Below are 22,636 nucleotides of genomic sequence, written 5' to 3'. Positions count from 1 at the left end.
TATTGAATAAAAGAGATAAGTCAGATGAAACAGATATGGGCTGGCCACACAGTCTAACTAGTCACAATTTTAAAAACATAATGTTACTCTGTCGTAGTGTCTTTGTAAAAGTTTGGCATTTTGATGAAAGCCTATATTGGGCAGAAAGTGCAACATTCAAGTCATTTCACAAATTTAAGTGGTGAGGAAATCACCATTACCCTTTGAATAGCTAATAAACAGGTTTCTATTATTATCATCAAAGTTTATTCAACAACTGCATATTTATGACACATTATTGACAAACAAGTAACAGCTTCAAAACACAGCAGAGTAATAAGAAGAGAATTGTCTCGTTATCAACTGTCTCATATCATTTTAGAACATGATTTAGAGAGAGAGAGAGAGAGAGATGCACCATGAAGAAGATATGCAAATTGGTTACAAATTGATATTGATACAGGTATCAACAGTATTCAGCATTGTTGGTAGAAGTCAGTGATCCATGACCAAACACAGTGTCAATAAGAAACCGGTTGATGTCTGAGCAGTGATCAGAGAGGCACTCAGAGCCCTGGATTCATTATTATCGTCAATCCAATTGGTGCTTCAGTGATCAGAAGGGTCATTAATAGGCAGCTCACAGAAAGAGGCTGAGTTCATGGTGCCCTTATGCCAACTGCCATTTACCTTTGAAGCCAAAAAACTTGTTTGCTCATTGACTGGAGCAGAATTGTGTTCAGTGATGAGTCTTTGTTTCAAATTGAGCCCCAATCTGATTATTCTACACCCAGTTTTACTGTCCTTAATGGCAACATGGCTTATATTTCAGCAGGGTAATGCCTAGGTGCACAGAGAGAGCTTCTACTACTTGTCTTCCTGCTTAGCTAATCCTGTCTTGGCCAGCAAGTTCATCGAATCTCTCCCCAATTGAGAATATTTGGAGCATTATGGACAGGTCCCTCCAACCAGCTCAGGATTTTGATGATCTGATGTGCTAATTGGGCAGAATTTGGCACAGTATCCCTCAAGAGGACATGTAAAAACTCTGTTAATCAGTGCTAAGCTGAATAGCTGCTTGCATAAATGCCAGAGATGGTCCAAAGCAATCTTCACATCTACCAATTTCCATACCATTTGGATAATTCCTTCATGGCGCATTCTTTTTTTTCTGTCTTAGAGTATATAAGAGAGCTCTTGCAGTTTCAGACCAACACCTAAGAATTTATTGCTGTTCAGTACAATCCTCAGGCTACAACCCAGTGTATATTTCCAAACCAACATGTACAGCAGTCTTGAATTCACTAGACGAAGATGTCAATGCTTTTTTTTGTTTTGCTTGATGGGACCATTTCGAAAGCTGACTTTTCAATAACATTGTTCCAGTTTTGACATCTTCAAACAATAGAAATCATAGAACAAAATCTCTCATCCCACAGCAACCTCACCACAGATGCAATAAAAGAAATAACAGATATGCTCAGACTGACAACTGAACAATACTACTTTCAGTTTGAGAAAGAATATTACTTACAAAAAGATGGACTGCCCATGGGATCCCCAATATCAGGAACACTAGCAAACATTTTCATCAGTCACCTAGAAAATCAGATCTTTGAAAAGATAACCACTAATGAAAGTTTCAAAATCATATATTGGTACAGATACATGGATGACATTAGTTGTCTGGTAGATGAGCCAAGTGAAAAAATAGATGAACTCCATTCAGAAATAAACAAAGCTCATCAGAACATAAAATTCACACTTCAAAAAGAAAAAGAAAATCAAATAATTTTTCTTGGCGTTACAGTAAAAAAAGAAAATGGCAAACATACATTTAACATCTTTAGAAAACCAACAGCCACAGACACAATAATACATTCCACATCCAACCACCCCCACAGCCAGAAACTTGCAGCACTAAGACACATGTTACATAGATTAAACAGAATCCCACTCGGCAAGAGAAACTATGAACAAGAAATGAGTACAATCATACAAATAGCTAGGAACAACAGGTATGACACACATGTGGTAAACAGGCTCAATCAAAAAATAAAAACACAAATACAAAACAAACACAACATTTCCAGAATACAAAAGAACTCACAAACTGAAAACTTACAAACACACACAATGACAACACCACACAGAAAAGAACCAGATGGTACACCATGACCTACACACATAAATTAACACACAGAGTTGCAAACATCCTAAAGAGACAGGGCTTCAAAATAGCATATAAGCCTGGGTAAACCCTCCAATCACACCTAAGCCAGCCAGCTACCAAGAGGGACAAATTCCAACTATCAGGAATATATAAACTTTAATGTCAAAATTGTGGTGCAGTACACATAGGCATGACATGCAGGAATTTTAAACAAGATACAAAGAACATATCAGATGTTGGAAGTATGAAACAAACCATTCCACATTTGCAGAGCACTTAAAACACAATAACCATCATCCTACAAACATGGAACAAGAAATGAAAATAATGAGAATAAGCAACCATGACAAACATCTTATACAAACGCAAGAAAACTTCCACATCCAGAAAGCCATAGCAGAAAACAAACATGTGATAAATGAACAAACACACATCAGCACAGGCTTCCTACTACACCTAATAAAGGAAATGATGACAAAACAAAAAAAACTCTTCCCCACACCATCCGGACACACACACACACACACACACACACACACACACACACAGTGCCACAAAAAAAAATACACACACACACACACACACACACACACACAAACAGGTATATAGACACACACATCACAGATACTTCAATAATTACACTCAAAAGTTTGGCAGTAACATTCGATCTTTGGTAAAAACATTTGACAGTCGGCAACAGAAACCAAAACACTGCATTGAAACAAGCGTTCAGTTCATAGTGCTGTGGTATGTGGGAAAAAACTGCAAATTGGCATTCATAAGAAGAACAACAACACCAAAAATGCAACAGGAGCGTAATATGTAAGAAATTGTCCACGCAACCTGTAAGTATAGTTCAAAACATTACTACTTAATAGGAAATACCAACCACCAGAACTGTTTATAACCTATAGGCACAGTGACAAAAATGTAAATTAAATAGCTAACATATGTACATATTCCAGGCCACTGATGATGCCTTGCAGAAAATAAAGGCGAAACGCGTATGGCACTAAAATTGTGTTTTATTCAGTTGCTGTCAGACGGTCCATAAGTAAAAATTATCAATATACCGTAAAATTGTTCCAGTTCCTTGTCTGCTGTAACATATTGTTGTGCAATATACAACTGGACAATTCCATACAAACAAGTAAAATATGTCTCTGTAACCTTGTCCATTTCTCTTCTCTTTTGATGAATGCCAAGATTATCAAATTGGAGGCATTGCATGATGAATCTGAAGCACTTTATGTCCATCACAAGGATGAATTTTTCAGTTCCTTTCCTCATTGATTCCCCACAGAGCTTCAAGAGTTTTGTGTTTCTTTTGCTTACCTCAATTAAAACTAAAGGACTAATTAATGCCTTTTGTTCAGTGACATGTATTGTTGTTGCACCACAGTCATGTTGAAATGAATCAGTTATGCTCTGAATATACTGATTTGTATACTGAACAGTGAGATTCAACAAATAATTATCTGTAAGACTTGCCATTTTTGCAGTGCATCAACTTTCCAAAAACGTTGTAAGATTTGAAGCATATTCTCTGTGTTGTCAGCATATACAGTAATTAATTTTTTCCCCTCACAGGTGCTTGCATGTCATTCTCACTGTCTTCTTTGTCCATTTCTGAATCTCCCTGGGGAATCACAATCCGTATGTCCTCCATGTTCATACTCTTCTTCACATTTGGGAGGACAAAGGTGCAAACTCATGTCCGGCCATCCTGAGTTAGGTTTTTCATGATTTCCCTAAATCACTCAGGCAAATGCTGGGATTCTTCCTCTAAAAAGGCATGACTGACTTCCTTCATCATCCTTCCCTAATCCAATGGGACTGATGACCTCATTGTTTGGTCCCCTCCCCCAAATCAACCTACCAACCATTGCATTGTTACCATCGAAATGCAGCACTCTTTTTAAAATTTCCTTAATGCCTTTTGAGGTCAGGGGATTATATGTCAACACATTGTCTGTCATGATAAACTGTGCCGTACATAAAATATGACAGCGGGTCACTTTGAAGCCTGTACATTAAAAATGTTCAAACAACAACAAAAATGCCTGCAGAACTAGTGCTGTATTACTTATGATGGGGGTTTAGATAAGCTAAGTGTAATGTTGAAAAATAAAAAGAAAGTAACGCCAGGAACAGGTGTGGTACATAAAGTTTAACATTCAGCCAATCTCTGTGTGAAAAGTGGTCACTGGGGCAGTAAAACTTGTAACAGCAGAGGAGACTGGGATACGGGAACTTTTTAGGAAGAAGAATAAATAAAGAACCTAGAACTTATATATGTATCATTATGAACATCAGTGTCAAATGGGATGATAAATTTATTGCACATAGAGTTGACCAATAGAATGGTATAAATAGTTCACAGGTGTGATAAAACAGCATATATCTTCCACCATGCACTAGTGAATGCAGAGAATCATAGGAATTATTTTAGCCTCGACCATCTAAATTACGATTATTTAATTTGTAGTTAGCATTTTGAATGTTTTAAGGTCGCCTGTAACCTTTCATCTGTTTATACAGTATGCACAATCCCATACTCCATTTTGTATTGCAAACTCAGAGAGAGAGAGAGAGAGAGAGAGAGAGAGAGAGAGAGAGAGAGAGAGAGAGAGAGAGAGAATTTAGGTACTAGAAATCCATATACGCGTAGACACGTTCAGTGTACCAGGTAGAAGGACTGGTGGCGAGCGTAAACACATTCAGAGAATACAGGGACAGGTGCAAAGGCACATGAGTTAACACGTCCAGAGCAGTTAAAGGGTTAACAGAACTTTCCAGTTTGGAATGACATAGCACCAATTATCCAACAGAATGTCACCAAAATGCTGTGACTAATTCACTTAAAGTGGACTGAAATAAAGGGAGTAAAGCTTGCACCAGTACAACTTCTGTATATGGCACTGTGACAACAGCTTGTAGATCTACCCTAATGGTGAAACAAAATTATGACAGTTCTATACATAACTTAGACTGCTCTGTCTTATCCAAGCTCTTTATTTCGAAATCTGGCATTACACATTCTGAAACAGTTGTAAAATGAACTTCTGTAGACTTCAGGTCGGCATATCATCAAACAGTACTACGTTCATTAGCATTGTAGTAGCCATTGTTGTATTATAAGTTTATTATGTATCGTCTTTTAATTACCAGTACAAATACGTTTTGAGAATCGATCCATAATTTGTAGCAATACATAAATTTATTGAAATGTCACTGTATTAAGAGATTTTAGCTTTAATCACATGAAAGATTTAGGCATTTCCTTATTGTGTAGTCTTCTAGTTTATAGACACCTGGACTTGCTACAGAGCACAAGTATGGTGCTTGCTTTTGTGAAAAGGTAGAGCACTTTTCCTGGACACCATTTCTTTCCCTTGTCTCTGTATGTGGGGGCCAGGAGTTGCTTCCATTGTTTCCAGACTCACCTTCCCAAAGTTATCAGAGTTAAAGTGACAGATAACTTCAAACTCATTTTCGTGCAAGTCATATTTTGGTTGCTTGCTCTTGTGGACGTAACTAAAGATTAAATCCAACCTCCTGAATAAGTGCATGCCACGCTGGCATCTATTTCTTTTTTTGGTGTACCACTTAATTGCGTGTCCCGTGGATCATAATTGAGACCCCTCTATATGATGTGAAACGGGTCAGTTCTACAATTATAATACACTCCCTCAGTGAAAATTACAGCAAAATGCTTATAATTTACAAGAGATTTAATTTTAACAACATACTGTGATTTATTCCTGTCTGTCGTAAAATCTCTCTCTTATAAATAAAAAAGTATTATTACACTTTCAAAAATAGTTACATGGTTTAATTGAAGTTTTCAAGCAAATGGCAATACACAGAACATTGTTACGGAGCTGCCATTATGGTAGATATGTAATAGGGCATAAATACATAAAATGATAAGTTAGGGAGGTTACAGGATGGTTAATATATATTATATTTCACGATTGTCCTGTAGCCTCTCAGTTTTTCCTTATCATTTTAAAAATGTTCTCTTTATTTCATTTCTTCCAAGTGGTTTTTTCAGATATTGACTGTCATGGTGATCTTCCTCGATTGCACATAAAGACTTACCTTTCCTAATAACATCACTGACTGCCTGCCTGCACTATCTTTCCTGCTTCTACTCTGCTAATATTACAGACATCAATACCATAGACAAACATTAACTCACTTTTAACAAGGACCACGATGGCGTGAAACAAGTTGTTATATGCTGAATCTTGCAACTGCTTTCTCCTGAAGGATTTCTTTTGTCTGTGCACTTATGTTTTGGTCACGACTTAGTCAGTCGCTGCGATCAATAGTCATTTCGTTAATAGCATACTTTTGTTGCTGATATTTATATTTTTGTTGCCACAACTGTTAAAAAGATGCACTAGTTGAATGCTTGCAGCTCAGTTGGCATTATAACATATTGTTTAAAACACTTCATTACAGTACAGTATATTATGCATACACAACAGCTTCTAAATTAAACAGCCATCTGTTTAAAAACTACGGTATATATAACTGTTTCATATGAGTGTGCTAAGTGCCCTGTTTCAACAGGTATGAGTGTTTCTTAAAGTGTACTTTTATTCAAATTTACCATAATTGATGACTTTCAGTATCAAAGCTGACATACTCTCATGAGCAATTGAATCAGAAAGACATACTTTATAGTGTGTAGCATCTCTTTACACCCTGACAACGGCAGTAATGTATCATGTGATGGATTCCACAAAACACTGAAAGCAAGAGGGAGTCATCCACATCAATGACCACTCAAACTATAGCTTGGTGTCTATGGTGCACACATCTTGCTCAATGGAATCACAAGTGTGCTGAGAGTGATTGGGGTCAGGTAATCTGGGGAAGGGTGCACAATCACCTCCATGACTTTGGGGGTGGGGGGTGAGTTACAATTTTCATACAATTTGAGAGTGATAGAGAGGTAAATTAGCTTGCTTTAAAGGTATATGTCCCCACAGGATGCTGTAGATGAGCAGATGGATGCATGTGATCATACAATAAGTACCCATTTCATTCTTTTGTGAGAGACAATGACCGATCCATCAAGGCTCAATTTCATACCATGTAAACATCATCCACACAAGAATATTTACAGTATCTGGCAAGCATGACACATTGTCATACATGGTTTTCTATATATATGTGCTGTGCCATATATGTGTACCAATGTGTGTGACTCATCAGTCCCAGTGCCCTTTCTCCATGCGCTGATCATGCACAGATGATTTTCCTTTGCCGGTACAAATCTGTGTGCCTTATAAGATGTGAGCAGACACACTTGTGACACATAGTGGCTTCTGCATTCCACAATGAGAATGTGATACTGATGTTATGGGCAGTCACTGGTTGAAATTTGTCAGCCACTGAATTTGTAAGTTTTGGCCAATTTGTTCACTCCTACTGTCAACCACAAGACAGTTAGCCATAACAGCAACACAGCCCATAACAATTCTCTCTTCATGCTGGCAGTTTTCCCTGAATCAATGTCATCATGGTACATTGTTGACTTGGTAGCATGTGAAAAACTCAGTGCCTGCAAAACCTGAGAGATGAAGTGTCCCATCCGTTGGCCATCTCGAATTTGGCCCCAATCAGAATTGCTGATAACTTGACTCTCAGTCATCCTGCACTCATCTGCCTTGGCAGTGCAAGATCTGATGACATCCCAATCATTCGACATTTTCCATGGCAATAGGAGTGGATTACAGAAACTATCACAATTGCTCATGAGTGTACATAGTATTGGATAAATTATTGTGCCCCTCTGCCACTATAAGCTAAATATCTGACTGTTAATGTTGAAATATAAAAGAGTGAGCTTGGTACATTGATCGTAAAGAATGAGTGTTAAGTATCATGTACATACTTACTTTCTAAACTAGTTTTCACACAGATATGTTTACAAAAAAATTGAGCAATGTATTTAAATGTCTGATTGCCATCGTTTACAGATATACTCTTGTACACATGATGGTTAGTATTCACACCTTTCTGCTGTAAATGCAGAAATTCCAAGTATTCAAACTGTTGAAACTGTCTGTAAAATTGACGCACCATCAACATTGTCATAATCTTTCTCATCATTGTCCTCTTTCACATTTTGAATGCCCAGAAAGGAAAAGTAGGATATTGTTACATGCCAGGAAGACTGATCACTGAATGAATGCTACTTAAACACATTCATTGTTCATTCTTTGGCATAGAAGTCTATATGTTTCTCTCTTCTTATGTATTCCATCTTTTCAAATGAATTTCACTGACTACAGATAGTTTACTATATAATTTGACTTTATTCTTATTCTTGCAACTGAAATGAACACAATGTTTTGTCTTTTTTACATGTAGGCTGGTCCATTGGAGGCAGTGAGGATTCCTAAAGATAAAGATGGCAGGCAGCGTTCATTTGCGTTTGTTGTCTTTAAACACGAAAGTTCTGTACCTTACGCGATAGCATTATTTGACGGGACTGCATTGTATAATAAGGTTTTACAACTCAAATCAAGGCAGGTACCAAACGAGAAAAATTTTGGAAACATGTCCCATCAACGTGCATACTCTGCTCCAGTCAATTCAAATTCGAAACCAAGTGCTTCACCGGACTTTCACCATTTGCTTCAGTTTGGACAACAGATGCTAAGCCCAGGAATGAGACCTTCAGATCCAGTTACAGGTCTAAGGAACTTATATGAAAGTCAGAGGGGAACTTCAAATTATCTTGGTGCACCTTTTCATTTAAACAGCCTTCAGGGAAATTGGTCCAGTAGAAATCATCCTTATAGTGTGCATGGAAATGGACAGAAACGAAAAAGTTCTGATCGTGACCGAAATTACCGGAGAGAACATAGGAACAGTGACAGAAAAGGGTTTAGTCGTTATTAAGGAATCAGTTGTTGCATTGTGCAGTTGGTCATTGATTAATTGTAAGGAATGAATGTACAAATATTTTTACCATTTTTTAGGATTGTAATGTAGACAATTTTCATACGTCCAGAAATGTCTTCACTAATTTAAGATATGTGAATTTTCACCTTCTCACTGAGGGATGCATGCAAATGGACAAAAGATTTTAAAAATCAGCAGTGCGATCACAGTTTATTTTGTCACAATCTGAATTTATAACTTTGTCTGTACTAAAATTGTATATTTTATTTTAATACAAAAATAAATTGTGGAAGAGACGTAACTTTGTTATTTATATGTATTGCTCAAGATTGGAAAACTAAAGAAGTCTCATACAGCAAACACAATGCTTAGTGAAAGTTTCCATTTAGTACATATTTGTTAGCAAAGGAAACATCAGTAAACCGATATTTTGTTTCCTTTAACAAAAGTAATAAATGTGTTCTACTTCCCTTTAATAGTTTAACTGTTCACTCTCTTTTTGTTTTTTGCTAAAAATACAGGGAGTCAGTTTTCCATGTAGAAAGGAAGATAGCTGATAATAGGAAACTATCCAATAGTATGGAAATGTAAGGCAACACACAGTGCTATAGTAACTGTAACTGAATTTTCTCCAAATGTATTTTTGTGTTTAGTTTGTTCCTTGGTCAACTTTTTGTTTTGAATGTCCAGTTTCTTCAAGCATCTGGCAATCACTTTAACATTGTTTTTGTCTGATAGATTGACTACACATTGTCGCACTGTTAATAATTCCTTGCCTCTTCTTCTTTGTTGTCTTTTTTTTTTTTTAACAAAAAAGAGATTTATAAGCAATGATAGACAGTCTGCAGATAATTGTACTGTGATTACATCAGTGTCTTTATGTGTTTCATAATAAGTTGCTTAGATTCACGCAGTATGCGTATGTGCAGTTAAGAGAAATACTGTCCTCATATCCACTGCATCCACAAGTCTTGTATCCACATCCGTGGATATTAAAATTTTGTAAACTAGTTTAATTTCCAAAATGGAGACTACGTTATTCAGGAAGAAAAGACAAGGCAAGGCTGGAGGCTTTTGAAATGTGGTTGTGACGGAGCATGGGAAGAATAAGTTGCATGGGTAGAGTGAAAAATGAAGAGGTACTGAGAAGATTGGGAAGACAAAGAGAGTTGCTGGATGTAATTAATTGGACGACACGATATTGGATTGAACATATTAAGATTGAAGAAGGAGGTTATAAAAACAGTCTTAGAAGGGTATGTGGAAGGAATGTGGAGATGAGGGAGGAAGAAATTTCAGATCCTGGATGATATAATGGATGGCAGCACAGACACAGTCATTAAGAAGGAAGCAGTGGATCACATGAAATGGAGACAGAAAGGACCTGCTGCTATAGCAGAAAACTTATTATGATGATGATGATGATGATAATTATGATTATGATGATGACTACCCCTTATGATATGCCAAAGCCGAAATGATAGGCTTGCACTAGCCGGAATTTTTTTGCTGATGTCGGTCCTCATAATATACATCCCACTGAGTAGAAACATAGAGGCTGATAATGACTACATTTTAATGCAAGATAGCCCATTTATTCTTGATATGTTCTATAAGTTACAGTTTTCTGTCATAACTGCCCAAAATGATTTTGTGATTATTGACAGAATATTTTCACAACATGCGGAAGTCAGATGAAGTTGTTACCACTCATTGCTTACTGCCAAGTGTTTGTAATGTAGTTTGTTTATTAAAAATATGTTAATTCACAATAATATTAAATGATGTAAATATGCCACACTTCTAATGTAATAAGTATTGCGATTTATGTTGTACTTGAAACACAAACAGGAGTTAAATATGGAGCAAAGGTTTCGAGTGGAGTGTCCTAGAATAGCCTTCTGTCGCTTTGTACAGCTTTTGGTAATTGCGTAAGCGACAGCTGCTAACGTAAATGAAACAGATCTAAGACTGCTCTGAAAACAGAAAGAGGATGTGCAAGTAATTGTGCAGAAAAGCAGGAAGAATGTCATGTCACCGACTTCAACCCTTGCAGATGTACCAACAGTGCATTAACTCTTTCCAGGTTACTGCATTCCAGCCAACAAAGTTGCACTCCATCCCAAATGGGTGATAAGAGTGACAATAATAATTATTACTGTTGATCATACATAAATATTGACACTTTCCTTTAACTTTGAACTATAAATTAATCATTAGTAAGGGTAACCACAGATGTATCCAAGGGCAGAATAATGAACTCAGTGGCTACACCTTACTGTTTATGGCATTGGTTGCACGGATTCAAATAAATCAATAAAAACAAGAATGTTTCTGCATTTGGTAGGACTGGCAGCCCACTGGAATTATAAATTACATAAACATGGGTGTGAAGTGGAACATGCAGAGGTGGAGCTTTCATTCACTTGGTTTACTTGGTTAACAGAGCCCTGTACTGGTGCAGATTAGAGGACACGACAAGTTTACAAATGATATGAAGGCAGTGGAAAGGAAATGAAAACTATCGAATAATACATGGGAAAAAGTTACCCGAAACATATGTAACTGGCTGTTGTATCATCTATAGTTATTATTTTAAAACCGTGCATGTGGATTTGCTGTGAGGTTATTAATTAGGCAACCGTGACTGGCCAGTTGATCACATTGTTGATTGTCAGGTGAACCCTCGAGTAAGCACACCTGTATATAAAGTGTGCTGAACACAAATAAAATTGTTTTGCACCTTTCCTTATTTGCTTCACAACTGCAAAACTATACCTGTTCCTTTATCATTGCTTCAACTAACATAGCGATAAATTGTGTTGCCATACATCCAAGTGAGCAGCTAATATAAAATAACTAGCGAGCTTTGTCAGAAAAAAAAATTATGATTGGTGCTGGAAAATTACCCACATTATAAGTTAGCAGGACAGTTCCACAATGAGGTAGCTGTCTACAAATTAATATGCAATCAGATGAGCAGTTGACTGGGATCTGATGCAACTGTGCTGTTTAATTCTTCTAGTGGGGGTAACACCTGTCCATGGCAACAGAGTCATATAATGGAAGTTTTATTTCATTATTATTTAGGTAAACAGTGCTTTAGTGCATATTATGTAAGTTTATTTTAACTTTGTTCAATTAAACTATGATTTGCCACCTACATATGTACTTGATAACATAAAGACAGCTATTCTTTACATGTGTAGAAAGAAACCCGCGCGCCCATTCGTGTTATGAAAATCGGCATGCCCGCTCAAGGGTTAAATTAAAAACACAGTTATGCTGTCCAGTTGTCTGCCACTGTAGGGATGAACAAGTAGAATATCAATAACACCGTACTGTAATAAAAAAACAACATGACTAATTTGGCAGCATGCATAAATGGCAGTTCGTTGTTTATAGAATATTTCATTGCTTCAGTAAATGCAACTGTGCTATATTTCCAATATCTGTTGGGAATCGGTAGAGATGTGGTCAGCACTCAAAATTTGTAAGCTCATTTTCTCACAGCTGCAATACCAGTCTCTCAAAGTTTGAAGAATAGTTTTGTTCCTGACAGCCATGACAGTTATTACATCTTTCATATTTGTGCTTGATATTACAAAAATAAGTGATCAGTCTATGGGTACCTTACGTCCTTTGTTGATCGGATACAGTTTCCAACTGCAGCTGTGCAGGTTAATTTCAGCAGATAGAATTTGGATAGGCAGGCATCACCATTCAGAGAAAAAACTTGTCTATATTCATTACAGGCTGACAATAATATTGTAATGCTAGCTGCTAAATAACAAAATACCGTGCTAATAAAGTGGCACTCAAAGCCTAGTCTCATCTGTATATGATTATAAGTTGGCATGATGCTTACTCATTGGCATTTTAGGAAAATATTGGTTTCAGGTGTCAAGATATGTAGTGCTCTGCACCCCTTTCTCCCCAATAATCTTACCCAATACAGACTGACTAGTGACCTTTTTTTATGATCCATCATACTTGGATATAATGTTAAGCAGGTTAAATAAAGTTACAATTGCAGTCTACTTCAAATACAATACATATGTTTGCAAAGACGTGGCAAAGATACAGGCCAAAGAGCATCTGTTCTTGAGACATCTATATCAACACACTGCCAGCAGTTTACTCTATAACTACTGAAGCAACACGCTTGTTTCAAAATTGTAAGTGTATATGCAGTAACCACAAATTGTCAGAAAGCTTTTAAAGATAAAAATTTTCTCCCCGTCTAATGATGATAGGTCATAACTCCAGTATATTCACATGTCTTGGATTCAAGCAAAATCCTCCTTTGTCCATCTATCAACTGGCCACATACTCGCATGTCCGACTATCTTCATAATCATATTTCCAGTATAATCTGTTTCCTGATCCTACAGTTTGTTTTTCTGTCTTCCTAGTAATTCCCACCATATGCCAGTTGCTGAGAAACACAGTTTTTTAAATTACAAATTAATTTCTTAATGCAAAACAAATAACACACAGTGATTGTAAACTTTCAGGCACATATAAAAATAGTTTTGGAAATTTTGTTTAGTGTACTTCAGGTCATTTAGTCATGTGAGAGTCACAGGAACATATCTGCAAAAATGCTGTTTCCGGCTTTTTTAGCACATATTCTCACGGTAATCAGATGGATGTTGTGTCAAAACGATGTGTCTCTAGCTCTTCTCCTGGCGAGAACCAAGTGCTATGTATCTCAAAGTTGTGAGTTTATTTGTTTTTTTTAGTGACAGGTAGCTGTAGTGGCACTCCTGTTATTTTGTCTGGAAGGGGTGCATCTCAGATTTGGGATCAGCAAAATTCTTTCCTACTGTTCCGTTGCTTTACTGCCGACAGAGCACTGTGCGTCAGTTCTTACCAGGAGATCTGAATGTACAAATAATGCACTAAACGTATAAAAAACTGTGCGAAGAGCAACAGGTTACTGCTCAAAAATGCTAACTCTACAGAGAAACACTCAATACAGAGTTTAACCTCATCTTTCCCTTGTGCCTAGAAAAGATTAATGTGACCACACCGCTTTCAAAATCTCTCCATAGAAAATCATTTAGCAGAGAAAGACAAGGACTCGGAACACCTAAAGAGAAAAGAGGCAGCTAGAAAAAAATGGAAGAGTGGGCCAAGCAGGAGAATGCCATTTACTGGAATTTAAGCTAGAAGAAGTAAGATGCTGCCCAAACATAATAACTAAGGCCATTTTCTACAAAAGAATAGTAGCTGTTTTAAATCTCACAGTATACAGTACTGGTACCAGGAAAGACAGAAAATATGTATGTCATAAAGGTGCAGCTAGACTTTGATCAATTAAAATAGCTCAACATATACTTTAAGAATTCCTGAAAGCCATCCAGTCATTTTGTTCTCAGACACCTGTGGAGGACAAAATCAAAATGTTAATGTGAGCGCCATGTTTCTCTATGCAATACAAATATGAATGATCCTATGATACAGCAATGCTTTTCTGAGCCTGGCCACTCTTTAATGGAGTGTGGTTCAGTCCATGCCAGTACGGAGAGGGCTGAAAACAAATACTGTATGAACTCACTGAAATGGACCAGAATGAGTTCCTGGATCTTGGTGCTATGCAGAAAGAACAGTGGAAAAATACTAAAATTGACAGTAAAGGAAATCAGATACAACCTAAGGTGACACAGCTTCAATATTACAAAAGCTATGTCGATCAAATGTTTTTTCAGAAATTTCCAAGATCAAGAATTCAAAAGTTTGTCAGTTTCCAGATAATTCTGAAATTCCAATACTGTCTTCCAGCTGGAACCAAAATACCATGGAACACGAAAACTTCAAGGAGAGAAAATAACAGACCTCATGAAACTTTGCCACACCAGCATTATCTAGGAACTGTATCATACATTTTGCAAAAGTCTTCAGAGGAAGCTGGAGATTTAGACAGCAGTGGCAATGTTTGTGATGGAATTAGTGAGAAAGTGAACAATCAAAGGTGACATTGATACAAAAATCCACTAATGTGCTTTTAATTTAACTGGAATTGCTCTGTTTTAATTTGAAGTTAACTTTTTATACTATATTTTCTCAGCCAACTTCATATATCCAAATGTAAAACCTCTATATTGATTCACTTAGAATCATAATGACATGTCTACTCACCACTATATTAAACAATAAATAAAGGTGAACCAATGATGACCATTAAAGATCTATCACCATCTGACAGCTTTTTAAGGGTATTCTTTAGTGATGTAGAGATTATGTCACTGAAACACAAAATTTACATGTTAAAATACCTTCTTTCATCTCTCCTGTAAAATAGCCAAAATGGAGTTATGTTCTGTGATCCTCACACAGCGAATTATACTCTCTGTTTCTTTGTTACCTTCAACAGCCCTTAATAAAGAACTTATCAAATTGTTGTAGCACTTTTTTAGTGGTTAGTATGAAGTTTCTACAGCTGATTACACATTACTTTAGACTTATTAGGACTGATTTTCAGGCTTTTCAAAATTGTTCTTAAAATAAATAGTGACACTTGGCTTGTAATGTGTTTACAATCTTTTTGTAGTTTCATACAGTGAGCATATTGAAGTTCATCACATTCAGCACCTGGGCAAGGAGAATGGGCTACTAGTTAATGCATACCAGGAAAAATGGAGCCAGTAACCTCTCTAGCCACTTAAAAACTGGTCTTTTAATAAAGGAATGTACGTGTGATTTCTTTCAAGCATATGAATTTTCATCTCCGAACAGATTTAGTCAGCAAATATTTTTTGTGCCTTTGTACCTCTAAATTTATTTCCTACAGTAAAATTGAAAAACAAGAGTACTGAACATAAGATCTTGAACATAACATGAATCTTGAAATGATTAAATGGACTCACAGCTGAGAGATACATTTTACAGGAGCAATAGGTGATTTAGACCGAACTAACGTAGTCTGAACAAAGGTGTTTTAGTTTTTGTTGTGATTTGGAATTATTGTATTAAGCAATCATTTAAAGCCTTTTTTTAATATCTATTTTGAGAATGTACACTGACCTGACAGGTACTGGCATAGTAACAGTGAAGGGACTTCATCACCTGCGAGCACGTTTTTTACTTGTCTTCCATGAAGTAAGACCTGCTTATGGCAATGAGACAGTGACCAGAGCCTCTGACATCCACTTTTCAAGTTGAGAAAAGACATGAAAATTATTGTTGTTGGGCAGATGGGCTATTGCACTTTGTAATTTCTGAGTTCATTAATTAGTACCATCAAGCCATCCATGTATCAAAAATACTGCAAAATGCATTAGCACCCATTTCATCACTGCACCAATTGACCATAAATACCTAACAATTGTAACAACAAAATGCAAAAATATAAAACTGCCGAAACTGAAGCACACAAAAGGGAATACAGACATCTAAAAAATTAGGTTAATGGAAAATGCAAAATGACTAGATGACAAATGCAAGGGGGTGCAAGCATGAATTGTGGCCAAGCCCCAATTTTATTCAATCCAAACATTGAGGAAGCAGAAAGAGAGACAAAGGAGCAATTTTGAAAGGAAATTAAAGTTCAGCAATAAGAAATTAAAACAAGTTTGCCCATGACATAGTAATTCTCTGAGACTGCAAAGGAGTTTCAAGAGCAGTTGAACAGAATGGACAGTGTCTTGAGTTGAGAGGAGATGCACATCGACAAAGTGAAACAAGGATAACGCATTGTAGTCAAATTAAATCAGGCGAGGGTATTAGACTTAGAAATGATGCACTAAAAAGTTGATGAATTTTGTTATTTGGGTAGCAAAACATTTGATGATGGCTATAGTAGAGAGAATATATAATGCAGATTGGCAGTAACTGGAAAAGTATTTTCAAAAAAGGGAAATTTGTTAGCAGTGATTATAAATTTAAGTGTGAAGAAGACGTTTTGAAGGGAATTTGGCTGTGTGTAATCTTGCACAGAAGTGAAACATGTACGTCAAGACTGTGTCTTATCAGTATTAGTGTGATGGCACAAATTGCAAGTAATTGATTTCTTCCCAACACTTAAAAGAATGATGCAGAGCAATAGATGATAAGGAAGGCAACTATTTGAGAGAGTGAAATGTCAACCACTAAAGAAGCAATGGCAGGTACTGCCATTTCGTGGTTGTTGAACTTAGTGTTGATGCTATAGAGGAATTGTGGAACTGAAAAAGATTGGAAAAAGAACACTAACAGTCAACTTTTTTTTTTTTTTTTATTAATTTAAGGTTACTGATCAGCTTCATTATTTCCAGCTATTAAATTTGGAAACAGTTAAAAGAGGTAAGTTCATAGTGAACAAATAATAACTGATTGATATTTAAGGTATTTACTTTTTTCTCCATTGTTCTAAAGCAACTAGTAAACAAGACTACATCGGATCAGTTTACTATTTATTTATGTACCAAATGCATGCAGCTGAAAGATTAGTTTTTTTAGATTGAAAATCTGGAGAAATTAACCACTTAACGTGGGGTTGCATTTCAAATATGCTGCTTTCAATTACTCTGGTTAATAGTTGTTATTCATGCTGCAGAATTAGGTGCACTGTCATTTTTTCATTAGCAGGCTGTCCCTCTTGTTCCTAAGGTGAAGTATGTGTCACTTCAACAGTAAGAACAGCAGCTGTAGGGGTGCACTGAAAAGTAGGTACAGTATCCAAAACCGAACAAAATGTAAATGTTACAATCTAATTAGTAGAATATGCTTAGTCTTGTGACCCTTATCTCACTTGTATTGTGTATGCCCAGTTCCTTAAATTCTTGAGCCTTTACCTAAAGTAGTTGAAGGGAGGTTTTTTTTCACCTAATGACAATACAAAAAATCTAAATAAGTAATTTAGAGTGTTAGTGTCAAAATGATCAACATGATGTAGACAGGACACTATTCAATTGTGGTGATGATAAAATGTGCAAACATAATTGTTCTAGATTTTGGTTAAATTCTCAGTCACTCTTAAGAAGTAAAACTGGAACAACTATTGTGGATAATAACTAGGACAAAAATCTACTCTTGGTCAAAAGCTTCATGAAGTCTGTCGTTCATACTTGCTGAGAATTTCCCCCACATTATGTTATTGTAACTTACAAGCAGCTTTGTGGAATTTACAATTGGAGGGGGGGCATGTAGGGAAATAAATATGTACTCAGTTTAAATACAAGGGCGGGACAAAAAACAGAAACACTGAAAACACATCCCCATACCTGATATGGTGTAGGAAACTAGTTGGAATTCAAAACGGGTCCTGTAGGGTTTTAAAGGAAATCTTACACTGTTCGTCCCGCAAAAGAGTAGCAAGTTCAGGTAATGATGATGGAGGTTAATAGTGATCACACAGCTTTCTCTCCAAATAGACCACAAAGGCTCAATAGTATTGAGCTCTACATGGCCAGGGGAGATGTGATAATTCATTCTCGTGCTCACAAAACCAGTCCTGGTTTGTGCAAGCTATGTGAACAGCTGTTGACTTGGAATACAGCATCACCATTGGGACAAACACTGTACAATGCGATGGACCTGATCCGACAAAATTGTCACATAAACCTTAGCAGTAATGCCTTCTTGCAGAGCAACAATGGTGCCCATGGAATACCCCAATACCACTGCCCAAATCACCACCAAACTCCCCATCCCCATGTTTCAGTCTTGAGATGCAAACTCAGCCAGAAGTTGAAAACAGTGTAAAACAAGACTCATACAACCAAATTATTTTCTTCCATTGCTTCCACAGTTCAAGGTTATGGCTTAGGCACCACATTTTCACGTTTAAGGCATTTGCAGGACTTACAAGTGGTTTTGGAATTCCTGCTCTCCCTGCAGTCAGTTGCTTATGGAGCTACCTTTGTATTGTTTGGTGTTGAATGGGTTCACAAGTGAGACATTCAGCTCTGTCACAGTCCACTTTAATGACCATTTACCATTATCACTCAACACACACACTTTCGTCCGCATTGAGACTTAGTGAACAATGTTTTTTCTCTTTCCCCACATGCAGTATAAAATGTCTTTGACATGGTGCCTCTCGAAACCCCAAACACTTCAGCTACCATGGTTATGGTAGCACCCACCATACAAACAGCAGCAATTTGCCCTGACATAATGCACTCACAACTATACTGTTCTGATTATGACTAACACTTTGCCAAGTACTGAAGGCATTGCACAGGTGCCGTTCATGGTCAAATATGACAGCTATTGACATATTTACTATATCCATTTATTTGCACCCTTGGAATTAAGATCCCCTGTATATCACGTGATGCTGTATCTTCTCGTGGATAAGAAGAAACAATTTGGGATTTCATGCAATGAATATTGAAACACAATATGTGCAAAACCAAGGAAGATGTAAGATGTAATGCAAGTATGTAGACATATACACTAAAATATCAGTTGTATCAAAATGTAAGCTGCCATAACACCTCAGCACTATAGCCAATGAATGGTTCGATGTTTCAATTATAATATGGGTCACATGTCAGACTTTTCCTCACAGCCTACCATATTACTGTGATGTAGCACAGATTGATTGCTTCCCCTTGCCTTACTCAGATTAATCGTTAATTATACATATTTAAAGAACAGATCAACCAGCCAAAAATGTTGTTATTGGTATAGAAACAGTTATTCAAAACATCTGCTGAAATTTTAGAGGCTTATTTAACGGTGGCATAACTGTGCTGAAAGTCGTTAAATTTTTGGCACAATCCATAGTTTTTCTGTGTTATTCGCAAAACTTTTTAGACACTTTGCATAAGCATGCTTTTTATGTAATGGTCAAAAACACTCTGAATAGCTTTTAAGGATGTTGCAAGGTAAGTTGCACTAAGAAGTAATTGTTAGGAAAAAATTTGATATTGTGGTAGTTCTGAGTTAATTGGCATTGAAGTTAGCCAATCAGGCCATTGGTGCACATATTCATGTGGCTTGCCCAATACAGTTAGTGTCAGTTGTTCTTCACAAGGATTTAAACTCACTCTTGTACAAAAAGGTGTGCATTATTCAGGAACACACCAGCAGTCATACAAAGCTTAACAACCAAAGGCATTCAGTTTAAGAGAAGCCTAAAGGATTTATTGGTGGCCAGCTCCTTTTGCTCCTTTGATGAATATCTCAGTAGAACCAATGATTTTGTGTGTGTGTTACAATTTAACTTCTGCACCATTTCAACACAGTAATGTAGTCATTATAAATAAGAATTGTAGTAGTTCTATTATATGTTTATTTCCTTATAAATACATAAAAACATTTTTTTTAAATTCAGTGGCATTAATGCAATCTTAGTAAATGAGTGTTGTAAAATGATCCTTTCATACAGTGTTAAAAAAATATATTTATTTTAGTTGTAAATATTGTCATGTATTATTGTTTTCCTGACATGTTCTACATCCCTGAGGACCTCCTCACTCACTAGGATCAATTGGAATGAAAGTAAATCTAATCCAATCTAGTAGCGTAAATTATAGCACATGAGACTGCTTGGCATTTGGCTCGGGTTCTATCCTTACTGCTGTTGTTTGGCGACACCATCTCCGGCAGGCCACTTGGATTTGTGTGCACAACAGCATAGGTGGCTAAATTCAAATCTAATGAACTTGGAAGTGGCACAACGTATTGCAATCTTGTCTTGATAATAATTTATCAGCACCACCTACCCCACAACACCCTTACAAGCTTAACAGTTTATGGCCATCCTGTATGTTTATTAGTTACACTGACTTGACTATTCCATCCTGCCCATTACATGACATGTAGTCTTTTGTTGATTGTAAGGCAAAAGATGTGTGTGTGTCAAACATACACACACAATTCTAGCTTTCGCAACAAACGGTTGCTTCGTCAGAAAAGAGGGAAGGAGAGGGAAAGACGAAAGGAAGTGGGTTTTAAGGGAGAGGGTAAGAAGTCATTCCAATCCCGGGAGCGGAAAGACTTACCTTAGGGGGGGAAAAAGGACGGGTATATACACACACACACATATCCATCCACACATATACAGACACAAGCAGACATATTTAAAGACAAAGAGTTTGGGCAGAGATGTCAGTCGAGGCGGAAGTGCAGAGGCAAAGATGATGTTGAATGACAGGTGAGGTATGAGTGGCGGCAACTTGAAATTAGCGGAGATTGAGGCCTGCACAAGTTACCCACCATATATATAAAAATAGAGGGAAACATTCCACGTGGGAAAAATATATCTAAAAACAAAGGTGATGTGACTTACCGAACGAAAGTGCTGGTAGGTCGATAGACACACAAACATACACATGAAATTCAAGCTTTCGCAACAGACTGTTGCCTCATCAGGAAAGAGGGAAAAACCTGTGGTGAACTTGGGTTGGTAGACAACGATGTGCACAAAGGTTATGTGGTTGTGTTGCCGCCAAAACACGTTAAAGGGTGGAGCAATTCGGGAAAATTTCGAAAAAACTGCGTGTAAATGTATTAAAAGTAGTAGTTTTGTGGTGGCAGATTGTGAAAATGAGGCTAACAATTGTCTGACGAAGAAATAATGACGTTAAAACCTGTGGGAAGCAGCTAAAAAAGATCAGTGATGTGGGAAAAACGGAAATGGAAAAAAAGCTAAAGTTGTTGGAACTAGCCGAAATGGCTGTTTAGTAGCTGAAAGGAACTGTTTGTGAATTGGAAACGGTGGATTTTGTAGCAGCAATATTGTTGAAAGCGGAAGAAAAATTTTTTGGTTATGGTTTGGAAGTGGGTTACGTATTATTGAGTATATATAAGTGGGATAAAATTGTATGGTAGATTCGGTAAAGAGGAGAAGGTGAATACAAAGTGAAACTACTTGCAAAAACAGAAAGAGAAAATAAAATGACAGGAAAGATTTTGAAATGCAACAGTGACAATAACAAACGTAATTGTTGGTTCAACTCTTTCCTGATGAGGCAACAGTTTGTTGCGAAAGCTTGAATTTCATGTGTATGTTTGTGTTTGTTTGTGTGTCTATCGACCTGCCAGCACTTTCGTTCGGTAAGTCACATCATCTGTGTTTTTAGATATATGACTTACCAAACAAAAGGGCTGGCACGTCGATAGACACACAAATATACACACAAAATTCTAGCTTTCGCAACCAACGGTTGCTTCGTCAGGAAAGAGGGAAGGAGAGGGAAAGACGAAAGGATGTGGGTTTTAAAGGAGAGGGTAAGGAGTCATTCCAATCCCGGGAGCGGAAAGACTTACCTTAGGGGGGAAAAAGGACGGGTATACACACACACACATATCCATCCACACATATACAGACACAAGCAGACATATTTAAAGACAAAGAGTTTGGGCAGAGATGTCAGTCGAGGCGGAAGTGCAGAGGCAAAGATGATGTTGAATGACAGGTGAGGTACGAGTGGCGGCAACTTGAAATTAGCGGAGATTGAGGCCTGGTGGGTAACGGGAAGAGAGGATATATTGAAGAGCAAGTTCCCATCTCCGGAGTTCGGATAGGTTGGTGTTAGTGGTTCTTCTGTGGGGGATTCTGGGTTCGAGGGGATGAGGAAGTGGCTCTGGTTATTTGCTTCTGTACCAGGTCGGAAGGGTAGT

The 22,636-nt window shown here is 37.1% G+C and overlaps 1 protein-coding gene across 1 annotated transcript in view; it reads left to right on the top strand.

Moving 5' to 3' along the window:
- The window catches only part of LOC126417185 (RNA-binding protein 7), a 35,844-nt gene extending 26,469 nt beyond the window's left edge, over positions 1–9,375 (top strand). Inside the window, exon 2 of the mRNA XM_050085087.1 lies at positions 8,543–9,375. Within this exon, the coding sequence (XP_049941044.1) occupies positions 8,543–9,076 (534 nt within the window). The 3' untranslated portion in view covers positions 9,077–9,375. The remainder of the gene's footprint in view (positions 1–8,542) is intronic.
- The last annotated feature ends 13,261 nt before the right edge of the window (positions 9,376–22,636 follow it).

This window comes from Schistocerca serialis, chromosome 8 (genome assembly GCF_023864345.2).
Source record: "Schistocerca serialis cubense isolate TAMUIC-IGC-003099 chromosome 8, iqSchSeri2.2, whole genome shotgun sequence".
In the NCBI taxonomy this organism is placed as follows: domain Eukaryota; kingdom Metazoa; phylum Arthropoda; class Insecta; order Orthoptera; family Acrididae; genus Schistocerca; species Schistocerca serialis.
This window is presented reverse-complemented; position numbering and strand designations above follow the sequence as displayed.